General features: G+C 38.5%; 1 protein-coding gene across 4 annotated transcripts in view; it reads right to left on the bottom strand.

The window, feature by feature from the left end:
- The window catches only part of LOC145989758 (proton-coupled amino acid transporter-like protein pathetic), an 89,644-nt gene that overhangs the window by 40,162 nt on the left and 34,767 nt on the right, over nucleotides 1-14,715 (bottom strand). The window contains exons 1-2 of one of the 4 annotated variants that reach the window (XM_083125055.1): nucleotides 9,459-9,504; nucleotides 7,265-7,356 (exon numbers count right to left, since the gene is read on the bottom strand). The exons of 2 other annotated variants lie outside the window; for them this stretch is intronic. In XM_083125055.1, the coding sequence (XP_082981181.1) occupies nucleotides 7,265-7,321 (57 nt within the window). In that variant the 5' untranslated portion in view covers nucleotides 7,322-7,356; nucleotides 9,459-9,504. Of the gene's footprint in view, nucleotides 1-7,264; nucleotides 7,357-9,458; nucleotides 9,505-14,715 lie in introns of those variants that run through there. One more of the 4 variants, XM_083125056.1, reaches the window with a different exon arrangement.

Here is a 14,715-nt window from a genome sequence, read left to right as displayed (position 1 = left end):
AGGCAAGGCGCACACGAAGCACGAAGTTATGGCAGCCAGAGACTGCTATAAACTGTGCCCAGTAGCAGCAATTGGGTGGTCAAGGACAGTTTATTTTCTCTTGGTAAACAAGGTTTAGCATTAAGATGCTATAGTGCAGGGAAGGAAACTGCACTCGCCCCCCTTAATCGATGTCACTGATTGTATTTGATTTGCTGTACCTGATGAGGGCGGGGGGTTAAAAAACCCTTTACCTAACATTAAAACGTCAATTGTAGGAAAAGATGCAGAAATATATTTCGTGAGGGGTTCAAACCAAGTATTTCACAAAAATGATAATGATATAAATGTTTGTAATTAATACAACTAATAATTATTAAAATAGGTAAATTAATTAATATCGTTATTGTTCTTACATGAATATGTAAAAAGACGGCAGAAGAATATAGATAAAACAGCACGTGTTCGTTATCTAGTTTACATGTAGTTAAGATCGCTAAAAAAAACCTCTCCTGGCAAGGGAATTAATGCCAAAATATAGAATAATAATTGAAAAATAAAAGAGAATATTATGCCCAGTTGAAAAGTGAAGTCCCTCATTAATATTTCATGCACATTATTAAAAGCAGTAGTGTGCATAAATCTTAAGGCACTATGAATTCAAAACCATATGATCCCATCTAATCCTTGCCTTTCTCTAAGTTCAGGGGAAATAAACAAACTTTGATGATAAAACAAAAGCTTTTTATTATTAATGTTTGTTTCCGAACCCCCTGGGCCTACTTTAAATACGTCGTTGGAAAAGATTGCAAAATATACGACTCAATGCTAAAAAAAAAAAAATAGAACGAAAGTATAAAAATACCCGAGATCAAACAGCAACTCTCCTATCCCGTAAGAAATCCAAACTAAAAATGATACCAATTTTGTGTCAAGTACGGGCGCTCCTCTACAACAAGGTTCTTCTTTCTGTAGCAAAGATCATATGCAACAAAACTGTCATACCTGCCTCCGTGTCGTAGCGGTCAGTGTAACGCGCCGCGAAGCCAGAGGTCTCAGGTTGGAACCCCGCTTTAGGCATGAGTGTATCTTATTGTTTGTCGCATTATCAATGTAATCAGATCACCAATCATGCTCACCGCCGCGATTAACTAAAGAAGTAGGAAAGAGACGTAAAATAACAAAGAGAATGCAACAAAACGTTCCAAATGCACATTTGTTATTCATTTCATTGTTCACTTCACCCCCTGATATTATTGGCTAACCTATGAAATTACAATATTAAGATTGAAGTGAAGGAAATTGGTAAGAAGTGGATTGATCTTACGCAGAATAGGGAGACATGCAAAATTTATGTCACCGGGACAATAATCCTTCGGGTTTATGAATACCAGAGCGTTCGTTCCACGGAGTAATTTAGAGTTACTAGGTAGTACAATGAGTTCAATTATAACGCACAGAGATATTATTTGGGAGGGATGTGGAGGTAAGAGTACGACAAACGCAAACACAATCTCGGTACTATGTGGGTGTGATGTGATCAGCACCACGTCCCAGCCGGCCTTATCCTCTGCTGGAAAAATTCCCACCCAAAATCACCCACCCCGTGAATCGAACCCGGATCTCCCGCGTAACAGTTGGACGCCCTACCGATTGGAAAACTCTGCTCTCAGAAGAGTATTTGTATTAGTACAAATCAAGCATGAACTTCATTAAACTTCTGAAGAAATCGCCGTATTGCGAGCGAAGCGAGGAGGGAGTGAAGCTCTATTTCTTTGCAAACTGTCAATAATATTGATTTTACTTGGCGCCAATGCTTTCGCAGGTCGCCGCGACGTTTACTCATCTCAAACTCCTCTTTTTTTGGAGGGGGCGGAGTTTTCTCCGCCTCGGTTCAAACTCTGAGGCAATGCTAAAAAAGAGGATCAAATGAAAACTGAACAAAGGTATTTTTCAAAGTTGTAGCTCAAGTTCCGGACAAACTTAAAGACACTCGGGCCTTACTTTCCTCCCAATTTTTCTTTCGTCCTCTCTCTCTCTCTTTTTCCTCTCTCTCCCGTCCTCCGGAAAGAGGGAAAGATAAAGAAAAAGGGTAAGAAAGAGCGTAAGAAAGAGAGGGAGGGAGGGCATCCCCAGTCAATTCATTCTCTCTCTCTGTTTCTCTCCTCTTTCCGGAGGACGGGAGAGAAGAGGAAAGATAAGAAAAGGAAGAGAAGGAAAAATAGAGAGAAAAAGAGACAGGAAAGCAAGGGAAAAAGAAGAAAACAGAGAAAAAAAGGGAAAGAGAGAGACACAGAGGCCTCTCCACTTCCATCCTCTTTCATTTTCTGCCCTCTGGTAAAGTTGACGCGTTTACTTGGCTAACGTGCAAGATCTGAAGCGAGCTGCCGCCACGAACGTGGGTGGGGATAAACAGCGGGCGAGTTGTTTTCGTCCAATCACACTCAACCTTCAGCCAATGGGCTCGTCTACTCCACGTGGAGTCTCAGTCACATGACTTTGCAACTTCAATGTGGAGACTGTGGGAAGGCGGAGGGGACAAGGTGGCGTAGAGTAGATGTGTGGCAACACCGTGCGGTGAATGCATTGGGTTCGATACCCTTTCGAGGCACTATAGTAGTTCGGATCCCATTTTAAACTGTAGGTCCACTCCCTATTAGCCTTTCTGTGCATAAAGTGCACTTAAAACAGCAACTCAATCAATCAATCAATCAAATCTTTCATTTTCTCTCTCTCCTCCTCTCTCCTTTGTTTTTCTTTCTCCTCTCCCTCCCCGGAAAAAGAGAAAGGAGAGAAACGGAGAGACAGAGAATTGCGAAAAAGAGAGAGCGAAAGGGCATCTCTGTCTCCGCCACAAGTCCACTCCCTCTAAAAAAAACGATTGATTGAGTTGGTGTTTTAAGTCCACCTTGTGCACAGTAAGGCTAATCAAGACTGGACCTACAACTTAAAGTGGAATCCAAAACATCGTGTACCTCCACTCCATCGGGTATCGAACTCGGGACCCCTTGATTACAAGGCGACGACGCTACCGTTACGCCATCAAGGAGGATCCTTCTCAGAAAAAGAGACAGGGGAGGAGGGAGACTCTCTCTCTCGACTCCTCCATTTTCTTCTCTGGGGAGAAAGAGAGAAGGTCCAAGTTTCTTTCAGTTCGTCCGCAACTCTACTGATTTCCGAAAAATTCATCAACCCGAAAGATCGCTTGGAAACAAGCTTCCAGAATTGGCAAAACATTCACGTGGCAGACACGGTTCACAACCATTGCGGGGTTCAATGGAAAATCCTGCGAGACAACCCATTAGATTTCCCTACTCTGTTAAAACTAACAAGGTTGCGTTAGTTTGCTCCTGACCTCGACCGTGCAGATGTCAGCTATCGCTTACGTTAAACAAGACCGTGAAAAAAAATGTATCCTGTGACACTCAAGTCCAATGGCTTGTGCAACTGAGGAGTTCACGCGAAGTCGCAATTGATCAACACGTGTCGCAAGAACATTCTATCGATTACTCACAAACTTCTAAAGACGAAGTTAAAATTTAGTGACCTGGAAAAATTTCCATATCGTCCTTACACTGAGAAGTTTGGAAATAACAGCACGATTTGGAACATGGAGAAAATCGGTTTTCTGTTCACCATCTTGAAACGATTCGGCCAATGTTGCACAAATGCAGCACCTAATCAGTACTCAAAGGCGCCAAGAAGTACTTAAAAAAAGTCATCTAAATTTAGAGCAGCTGTCGTCATCACAAAATTGGCATCTTTCGACCGGTATCTTCCCAGACTCCTCATACAGTTCAAAGGTTTAATTCTGAAATTGTAGTGGTAGTTATGTATTAACAATTCGATCTTGGCCATTTATAGAGGTGATTTGATCAACATCAAGCTCCGACCGCCTTTACCCATTTATCTGAGGCTCGGTGAACCCCAGAGTCGCTTTATGCAGGGACAAAGACAGAAAAATCCGACTTCAGATTATCCACCCCGGGTATCGAACCTGGATCTCCCGCGTGGCAGTCAGACGCCTTATTAAATAGCCCAACCCGGCTTACCAAAATTCCATGAGGTAAACATTTAAAACTTAAATAATCAAGATGGCGACCAAAGCCAAAATTTAAAGAATCGTTCCCGGACTAAATTTTAATCTCGGGACTTAAAATTTCAGTTTCAGTAATTTAAAAAGCTCCGTTCAAATTATCCAGTTTCTGTCTGAACTATTAATCTGACAGTAAAAACGCGACGCGAATAAAAACAACAATGCACACTGGATACCAGAACGAAAAATAAAATAGAATAAAAATCGACACAACGAACTGAACAATTCTCCGAATGTCTGAAGTGGAAATTACAAAAGGATTTCCGATGGTTGAAAAAAATCCAAAAGCTTGCAAACCTGAGAGGGCTTTAACAATGCTGATCAATGAATCGACCATCGATACAGAACGAAATGCTGATCAAAGTAAGAAACAATTGTAAATGCGATTTCTACGAACAAGGTTGCTACACGGTCGTACTGACAGATTAATACTTGAGGAGCCAACAGGAATTCGAAAGCAGTTGACATAAAATTCAAACCAGAAAAATAATATATATTTTTCTATATTATATACTCTAAAATGTTTGTTATAAAATACAAAACAAAAGCGAAATTCGTTTTGTAAGCACCATGAGTTCTCAATGTATCTTAAACAGAGTGTAAGACAAAAGAAGGCTGAGTAATAACTGTATTTAATTGCACTAAATTCAGATTGATTAAAATTCCGATTCTTGGATTTACATCCATGAATTTCATTCTGACACATGTTCCTTTACAGCGAATTTGTGTAATCGTAAACAATGATATTAAGAGAGTGAAAACGCAACACAACAGTTTTTCATATTTTCTTAGATGTCTCTGGAATGTATTATTAACAATCAAACATGGGCGCATCCAGAGGGGGAAAGGGGCGCTTGGTCCCTCCCCTGGTAAACGAGTGCTGAAATTTTTATTCGATTCATTTTCATTTTTATATTTTAAATTTTAATAAATTTATTCCCTATTCGAATAATTCAAAATAAAGCATTGACTGAAGTTCATAGTATATATTCTTTGCCCTCAATGGGAATGAGTTATTTTCCCCGAAAAATGTTTTGTTTTGCAGTTGTTTAAGCAATGCGAGGTTCAAGAAGAAGCTGAGAAGACCAGCATCAGTGCAGTTGCATTCCCTAAAAACACGGAGGTTGTACACCCACCGGCGAAAGAAACAGTTGGCGAATCGTCCACCACCATTTTCATTCGGTCTGAATTACACGATATGACGACAATTCATTGAAATAAAGACGTCAATTAGCAGAGAACAATGCCTGCTTCGAACGAACATAATTTCATTCCTTAAAACAACACAGGATGTAGAATAAAAAAGTAATGAAAATAGCGGTGGACAATCTGACTACCATTATCTTTGCCGTTGACTGTACTATAAATATCAATCAATTGATGGACAATTTTCCTGGTAATACTTATGTATCGCATTCTACCACCGCATTCAAAGATTAATGAGAGAGATCAGTAGCGACTTTATGAAACGTGTCTTTTCACAGCAACACGTCCTACATTCCTTATAGCTCTCTCTTTCCACCACTATGTAATATTTGCCTTCAAAGTTTCACATTAACATACATTTGCAATCGACTATGTAGCAAAGGAAAATAAATGGAAATTAATACATGTGCTGTGAAAGGAAAAAATATATATGTTGAAAACAATAACATGAAAAAAGAAAGCATGCACCATCGTATGCTTAAAGTAATCACCAGGTTATTTCACATGCAACTGTCCAAAGATAAAATTCGCAGAAAGAGATATGTTTGTAGTTTGCATAGAATGGGGTAAGAGTGGAAAAGAAATTATTAAGTTGTAAATGCTTTTACACTCAAACCAAAAATGTGAAATGTATTTTAAAATGTAGTGCATATTTTAGGCACAAAATTGTTTATCAGAAATTTTATTTCATTATAAATAGCGATTATTTTTTTTAAAAAAATAATATTATGTAAGCTTAACACTATAGAATTATAGTTTTCTCTGTAAATGTAGTTAGTAGATTGGACTACATCTCCTTTTGTAAACAGGACTAGATGTGTTATGATGATTAAACTGTGTACACAAGACGTTTGCTATTTGTGTTACTTTGATGGATATTGAATGGTGGCAAGGATATGCAAAAGTGATTTCCAAATACAACGTTAGTTCTGCATTTAGGTTCAAGTACGATGAAAAATTTGTCCCTGAGGCAGGTCCAAAAATCAACAGAGTAATGAAAAATGTTAGCATGTCGTAACTCATAAGATACCATTACCAAGGTAAGAATAACAAAAAGTTATTTATAAAGAAAAATCAGAAAAGAATCAAAGATATATCACCCAACAGGAAAAAAAAAGCATGCACATGCCGAAATTGCTCTCATTGCAAATGTATTATTATAGCGTAACCAAAACATTTGCTTCCCATTCGCTGAAAATGTCGATAAAAGAACAGCGTTCGAATTGAGGGGGAGGGGAAAGCTGGATATTCCTTCTCTAAATTTCCGTTCCGAAGCTACTTCATATTACTAATTCTTTTCCTAAACTCGAAAATCCCCCCCCCCTTCTTTGAGAATTTATATGCTGTGCGTGACAGGCGTCTGCCCTTTTACGGGGCATGGTAAAACAGGTTCTCGACAATTTACTACATTTAGAAATTTAGAAATATGTGGATATAAACGTTAAAAAAATAATGTATAAAATTATATATCATTTACTTCAAAATATTAAATCTAGCTCCTCTAAAAAACCCTGCGTTATGTGAGCAGTTGTATAATGTTTAAATTGAAATGAATGGAACTCTAAGTTATACAAAATTATATCTTCTAAATATAAACGGTCCGGAGTTGATATTATGTATGACTTAGATACGTAGTAAATTTTGTTTGTTTTGTTAGTAATTAATTCAAAATTTATGGTGGCTATTTTGCATTCTTCAAATTATACGGGGATAGAACAACTTATCTACTATCCTTACCTAGGTCCTTGAATGGAATTAAAAGAGCAAGGTTGTATGGTGATGGCACATTATGAACTGACTTAAATCAAGCAAGTCGAAACACTTCTTTCTTTTAAAAAAGTACACCAAAGTGTGTAGAGATCATATTTTAAACAAAAAAAAATCAATTCGAACACTGCCAAAACAGCCCTGAAGAAAAATAAAAGACCCCAACCACATAGTGATGCAAAAATAATCCCAAACCCAAACAGTGAAAATACTTACTCCATTCGCTAAAGCGATCTTTTTGTTCAATGTCCCATAACCTCTTGATGACGCCATTGCGACAGCCTTTGTAAACACAAATAGCTATTTCACTACACAGGAGAAGAGAGAGAAGATTGCACCGGTGTTAATCAACAGAACAATAATATTTACACTACAATATGAAGTTAATGCACAGGGCAGAATATTTCCTACTTCGCCCCAATCAATGTACAGTCACGGACACTGCTGGGTTGTAACGATTCCACTGAAAATCAATATATTCATACAACCCAGCAGTGTTCGTGACTGTACGTAGACCGAATATGGCCTACACCGGATGAATGCAAGTGAGTAGGTTAATCTTCTAGGTTATATAATACATTGATATAGTTTTCTTGTATGTCAAGAACAATGAAACTGTACTTATATTGAGTAAACTTAAAATTGTTCGATGATTCGACACATGTCATACATGTTCTTGTCAAGAGTTATGAACAGAATGCCAGATACAATTAAACAATTTATTAAACACATTATTACAAGGTACTAGTGAACAATAAATGATCCAAAATTGTTATATTGTCACATTTGAGTTTACCTTTTAAATAATTATGGCATTATTTGTGTGCACCTGGCAGCACCCTCCGTTGAAATAGGGGGAAGCGTCGGGGTTGAGGCGGTCAAATTGCTCTCTACTCAAGACTCCGAATGCGTGAGGACCCACCTCTACCTTTCCTCCAACTATTATAGCAATAATTCAGGTAAATCGAAAAGTAACAATGTAAAGGGTTAGGAACAATTATCGGCAACAAAATATTTGAAGGCATTTTTTTTGTTAACTGATAGCTTATAAAAATGTAACTATTCCGTACATGTTTTAACAAATTTCTTTACTTGTTATAACTGACATTACATGAAGTGCATGTAGGGGTGATTTTGGTATATTTTTCTTCTTAAACCTTACTAAAGATCAATAGTCTCATATATATTTATATATATGTATAGCTTTTACACAAATCTGGACGAAATTAAAATTATTTTTAAAAAGCGAATTTGAAACGTGTCCAAACGTTGAGGATTAAAAATGTCATCACTACAAATACAGTTTGTAACTACACGGACATCCTGCAGAAGATTCATGCTGTCTTCCAACAGCAAGAAAAATTATCAAAGTACGTGCTCGAAGAAAAATAGAAGTACAGATATGATAGTTACAAAACTACGATTAAATTTATTGTCCTTCATCTTGGACATGTCTTGCTTGCTAAATAAGCTTCTTGAACGTGCCCATCAGCACACGGTTTGCAAATTAATGAAAACAGAAATGAGCAAATTCCAAATTCAAGTTAATAATTCGGATATTGCACTGGATCACCACGGTGACTTTACACCGGCGTTTGGAAAGTTACTTTTCTTCATCCTCTGTAAGAACGAAGTTAATATAAACAAAACCTTTTAACTTCTGTGAGAAACAGTTCATTTCCTGTTTGATAGTTCGGGCCTAATCTTGGCCATAAATAAGTATATTGCTCGTACCTGCACAGCTCATAATGTAAAGGTTCCACAACCTCAATATAGCAGATACGTTGAGTGGCATAGCATTACATGCACTATACGCAATCTACCATTTGAACAACCACAAGGACCAACATTTCGCTGTTACAGCGTAGAGAAAGAATAGTTACCAATAATTAAAAAAAAGTAAACGAGTAAGTTCATGCATTGCAGTGGCATTAAAAAATAACATGAATCCTAATTACATTAATCTCATAATTTTACATATAAAATATAAATGTTGAAGTAAATTCTGTTGCAAAAATCCATTCGAAAACGCAAAGAAAAGTTAGTGCAAAAGTAAACTCTTGATTTCGTTATTTCAAAAAGTAAACACTTACTTGTCTGTTTCCCACTTTATGCTCTGATAGCCTAATCGGGACTGGACCTATAGTTTAAATTGGGATCTGAGCAACTCTGGATCGAACCCGTCCCCTTGATTACAAGGCAACAGCCCAGTCGAAGGGGTTCCTCTAACTTACTTTGTTACTTTACAGCATATTTTTTCAACAATAATTTATCAACAGAAAGCTAATATATCTAAAGATAAATGAACTGATAGCAAGATAAAGAATGAAAAATAAATAAAAGAAAACATTTGGAAAAAGATAACGCCGTGCATTATCAGGGCGAAAGAACACGCGCAATACAAACTCACCTTGATGTAGCCGCAGCGAAGTCACGAACCGCTCTGACTGACAAACGAAACGCTTATGTTCGAGACAGCGAAGGGTAGCCCCTGCTAAACGCTCTGCGATTGGCCTAGATCGCCAGGGGTCAAAGGCAACAGGTCGTGGAGTCAACCAGCAAAACACAAACCACTCGCGAGAGGAAAACTCATAACAAAAAAAGGCAAGAGTACAGCAGACCATGTGCGATGTTTACGCACGTGATGCCCTAGTGGGTTGGGCAGAACGTATTCCTCGGGGGTGTGTTGCTGGCCCTGAAAAGGGGGAGGGAATGGTAAGGGGGGGGGGCACGTCCTTTACCTAATCTGTGGGCACACGATAAGCAGAAACCACTTGCGGAAACCCGGTTTTTACGCACGACAGAGGAATGTGATTTATCTTGGGTGAGAAGCTGACCAACGCAATGGAAGTTTCCATGGGTCGTAAAGAGGATCTTGATTGGGAAGTGTCATTGGTCTTTGGAACGTATTTACTTCGGTAAAATTAGGTCGCTCATGTGTTATTTGCTGATTTGACAATTTGGCAGATGTGTGTTCACCTACTACTGTGGATTGCAGATTACGCGTGCGCGCGGATTTAGGGGGGGGGGGCACAGGAGCACGTGCCCACCGAAAAGTGATGACCAGCTATCAGGGTGCGAAATCATGGGAGGAACAGGGGGAATTTCCTCACCAATAACCTTGTCCTAAAAATCCCTCCCCATATGAAATTTTGCAGAGGATGAGAGGTTTTATTGTAACAACAAAGATAAGCAATTAGTTTTGACTTCAGATAAACTTTACTAAGGAAAATATTGACACACACAAGCATGAGTGTTACATGCTTTCTCTCTCTCTCTTTTCAAGACGATATTAACAGATCTACACCAATAACAATACATACACAATAAAAGCAAAACAAGAATGCAAGCCAAAAATATAAGTAGTATGAAATCTGATTTATATTCACAGAAACAAAAACTAAGAAAAACATAGCTACATAATAAAAACATTTCAACTATTTTGTAATTGACTGACATTTGTAACCAGTTAGTAAAGGCGATAGTTTGCTACATAACAAATATCTGATACTTTCCGAGACTTTTATACATATGAGATGTGTATAAAAGTAACATAAGAATTCCCATACATAGCACATACATTTTCAAAATATTGTGTGCGCTTTTAGCATTGTATTGATCAAAAACGTGTTTGACATTCGACAAAAAAAGTCTTGTGTAATAAACGATTTCTTCAGTTACAGTGTCATTAACGGTTCGTATGAATTTTCACATCAGTTTTATAGAGGGAAATTTTGTACTGGGAACATCGTAGAAATAAAAAAATCTAGATTCGCCTATGCGTGTGTCTGTACGGATGGTGTCAAGACGAGGCGGAATCTCGAGCTGCAAATGTTACGGAAATTTCCACCCAAGCAATAGGCGACATGTGTCGCGTGTCGCTCCTTGGTGTGAAACGTTGCTGATGATTGGTTCGATCCCGAGTGATATGTACCCCGTGTCGCTCGTCAGATCGGTATGAAATCTTCCTTAACAATAACGCTTTTCTATTTGACGCCTCGTGTCGACGCTACAAACCCTCTAAAAATGTTATCCTGCATGTATCCTAGCAACGTGTGCTGATGAAACACACATACATAGAAATTTCACGGAAAAATCACCGGGACTCGAACTCGGGGTCTATGGGCATACCGTATCATTGCTTTACCATCTGAGCTCCTGATTTTCCAGGTTTGCTGTTTTACCTTTGTGGAATTGGCTTTACCAATGCTACTCCAACGGGATCTGTTGCCTTTGAAACACTGCGGTTGTCGATGGTGCCTTACTATTTGGCATACACAGGAGAGATGTGTATAAAAGGTACCGGTAGGGCGTGCTACCAGAAACACTGGAGTAAGTAGGATTTATTTTCTTCGAGAGGGGCTGTTATTGTAAAGGTGAATAGTGCATGACTGTTTTCTAGGGAGCGGAATACACAATGAGATATGTGTATCAAAAACTTTCCAATCACAAAAATAGCAATCGGGGGTCATTTCAATGCGAGTTTGCCCCCCATCCCCCGAGTTCTTCACTGTCTTTATTTGAAATTGTCCATTTTCTCAAAATTTCCGGGAGTGGTTAGCACATCGCGCTATGACGCCAGGGGTCCTGGGTTCGAATCCCGGGCTGGGCATGGATGTTTGTGAGTGTCCATCCACCAACAATTTCAATATCATCACTCATCCCAATCTTTGCAATAAGCCAAAAGTAGCACAAACACGAAGAAAAATAAAGCAAAATCAACCAATCAACATTTCGGAGGGGGCTGTAGTCTCTTCAGCCCTCTCTGCGTACGCCAGTGAACAGAAAAAGCCCATGCCCTCTCCCTCTCTCTCTTTGTTTGTCTGTGTGGTCCAAGGTTCGAATCTCGAACTCTGCGTGGGAGTGCCTCTTCATGAGCCAAAAGCGTCAGAAAAGTGAAGAAAAACAAAATAAATCAATTTATCTCTCTCTCTCTCCCTGTGTGTGTGTGTTTTTTTTCTTTTCTGTAATGTAAGGGGGTTACTGCGGAAAGAAAAGTAAAGAAACTAGCAACGTTTTAGTAAGTTTAGTAATAATGAGATTAAACCACAATATGCTCTACTTGTGCAAAGTTAGCAACCATGTAAACAATTGGAAAATTATGTTAGTGCTCTTTCGTTGCAAGGGACCTTAGAACGGAACCCACAAGTCCTTCGAATACTACGGGACGCAGACACGACATGGAGAGTCAAGCACATTCTTCTTACGCATATTTCAACCATCCCGTTCGCCGTGACGATGTGATGACAGGATGAATCATCATGCTGGTTGCACGGTGGGTATATTCCATGCAGGTTGGGTACTTTCCATAGACGGTGGCAGTTCAAGGTCAACACTAGCAGGGGGCTGCTCAAGACAAAATTCTTACCCGGACGAGGTGGATTTTTGTCGCCCCACACTTTCCACCCTGCCATTCAGGTACGTATCTAGAAATATATTTCTGGGGGGAGGGGGTTGTCCGAACCAAGTGTCTCGGAAATAACAATAATGATAGTAGTAGTATTAGCAGTGATAATAATAATATAAATTATTAAATTAAAATAATCATATTAAATTAAATCAATGACACTAATTAATATTGTATTGTTATTATCACATCAATAGGTAAAAAGACGGTATACGAATAGATATATAACAGCACGTATTCATTTTATAACTTACGTGTGGTTAACATCGCAAAAATCTGTATAAAAATAACTGCCTTGTCAAAAAGATAAAAAATTCAATATTTATTGAACAAAAAAAAGATGTTGGATCCAGTAGACAAAAAGTAAAATTCCTGATTAATTAATTAAAGTCTGGACTCCCTAAATACATCCTTGCTGCCAACCCCACCCCCAACTTTCTACCCTGGTCCCCCTACTTTCCAATAAAAACATGACCATGTTATATTCCCGTATTTACGGTTTTAATAAGTAAAGTAATATCGTTATTGTTTAAATACTTTACCGTTAAAGAGCCTGTTTATTGTAGGTATGTGCTACCTGATTTTTCAATACACTTATTATGTTATGCAGCCGTAACTTCAATTAATACTTAACTACACAAATCCAACTCTTCTCTTTTAAGTCCACTTTTATACACGGAAAGGCTAATCGGGACTGGATTTACAGTTTAAAGTGGGATCCGAACCTCTATGTGCCTCCACCGGGTATCGGATCCGGGACCCCTTGATTACAAAGTGACGACGCTATCACTACGGCATCGAGGAGGCCCCTCCAACTATTTTTTTTAATAAATAAATAGCCATGCATATGTAATCAGAAATAAAGTTAGGGGGAGGGGGCGATCTGAGCAGTCACCCGGGTCTTAAGTCGCCCCCGAACACGAGTTCACCTCAACCCTTAACCGTTCTTTCACGTTATATTCTAGCATAAATCGATCAAACAACAATTAAGCGAGTTGAGTAGTAGGCTCACAATCCAGCCACTGAATATTCTGGGTTTGAACACAGGTAGTCCTTTGTCTAGAGGCATATGTCTTCGCCATGGCCGTATTTAGAAGGGGGTTTCTAGGGTTCAACCCCCCCCCGAAACTTCTGACATGTTGGATTAATGGAAGTTCAGAAACAAAAATCTGTAACAAATTTTCAATTTTTTTTCGAAGCATCACAAAAATACATGGAGACAATGTTAAAACGATCGAGCTAGAATTTTCATACATTTGGAATTCTGAAACTTGAGTGAAACAGGATTTATTCTCAGAATCGTAACCAACCCGCGACCCCTCCATTATCACTTCTGCTGTTATCTTTACAGTGTTGCTCCTGCGTCACAAGGAATATAGACTGAAGATTCCCTTATGATTGTCCCAAAATTCCCTTTCCAGCTTTTAAATTCCATGTCCGATAAAGTCGAAAATCCCCCTTGATAGGAGTTCAAACCTAGGATCTCCAGTTTGGTAGCGCATTTAGTTCGCGATTGAGGTTACAATCCATGCACCAGGCTAAGTTTTTAAAAAGAATAACTGGTTCCACACTTTTCAAAATTCCAAAAAATTAAATTTAAAGTCAAACAACAAAAGCTTTATGACTAAAATTTCCATCTAACTTTTTAAGCCTTTCCCTTGAAGGTATCTAAAATTTAATGATGAAGTATAATAATTGTGCATTTCAGTACACACTGTATGAAACGTAAAAAAAAAAAAAAAAGAAAAAAAAAAAAGAAACTTGTGCTGGATATTCACTCATCTGTTGGATTGAGTAAGCCCCCTCAAGGATATAACAATAATATAATAATTATTATTATTATTGTACAATTATTGTTATTATTTCTATTATTCAAATTTCTGGCGACGCCCATGGGAACAATTATGAATGAACCCCCCCCCCCCCGAAATTATTTCCTGCCTACGGCCATGGTCTTCGCCCTGTCTTTATTTTAGGCAAGAACAACCTATTCTTCAACACCCTTACAAAGCCTCCACAAAGTCTCTTACCACTCACTATGTTTTCCAACAAGAATCCTATGCCATTCGTGCTACATGGTCTGCCAACCGTAGTCTTCTCCGACTGAATTATTCAAGATCAAGACTTACCATGGGGGGTTATGCTATTTCGAAGTTTCGACAACTATGTTGCCCTACCTTCTAGTTCGTATTGTGTTCTTATCTGGGCTGCAATTCTAATTTTTGTCTCTTCTATTCCTGTTCGCACGGCTGTCGTCTTA

The sequence above is a fragment of the Lepisma saccharinum genome, chromosome 7 (genome assembly GCF_977018435.1).
Source record: "Lepisma saccharinum chromosome 7, izLepSacc3.1, whole genome shotgun sequence".
NCBI lineage: Eukaryota > Metazoa > Arthropoda > Insecta > Zygentoma > Lepismatidae > Lepisma > Lepisma saccharinum.
This window is presented reverse-complemented; position numbering and strand designations above follow the sequence as displayed.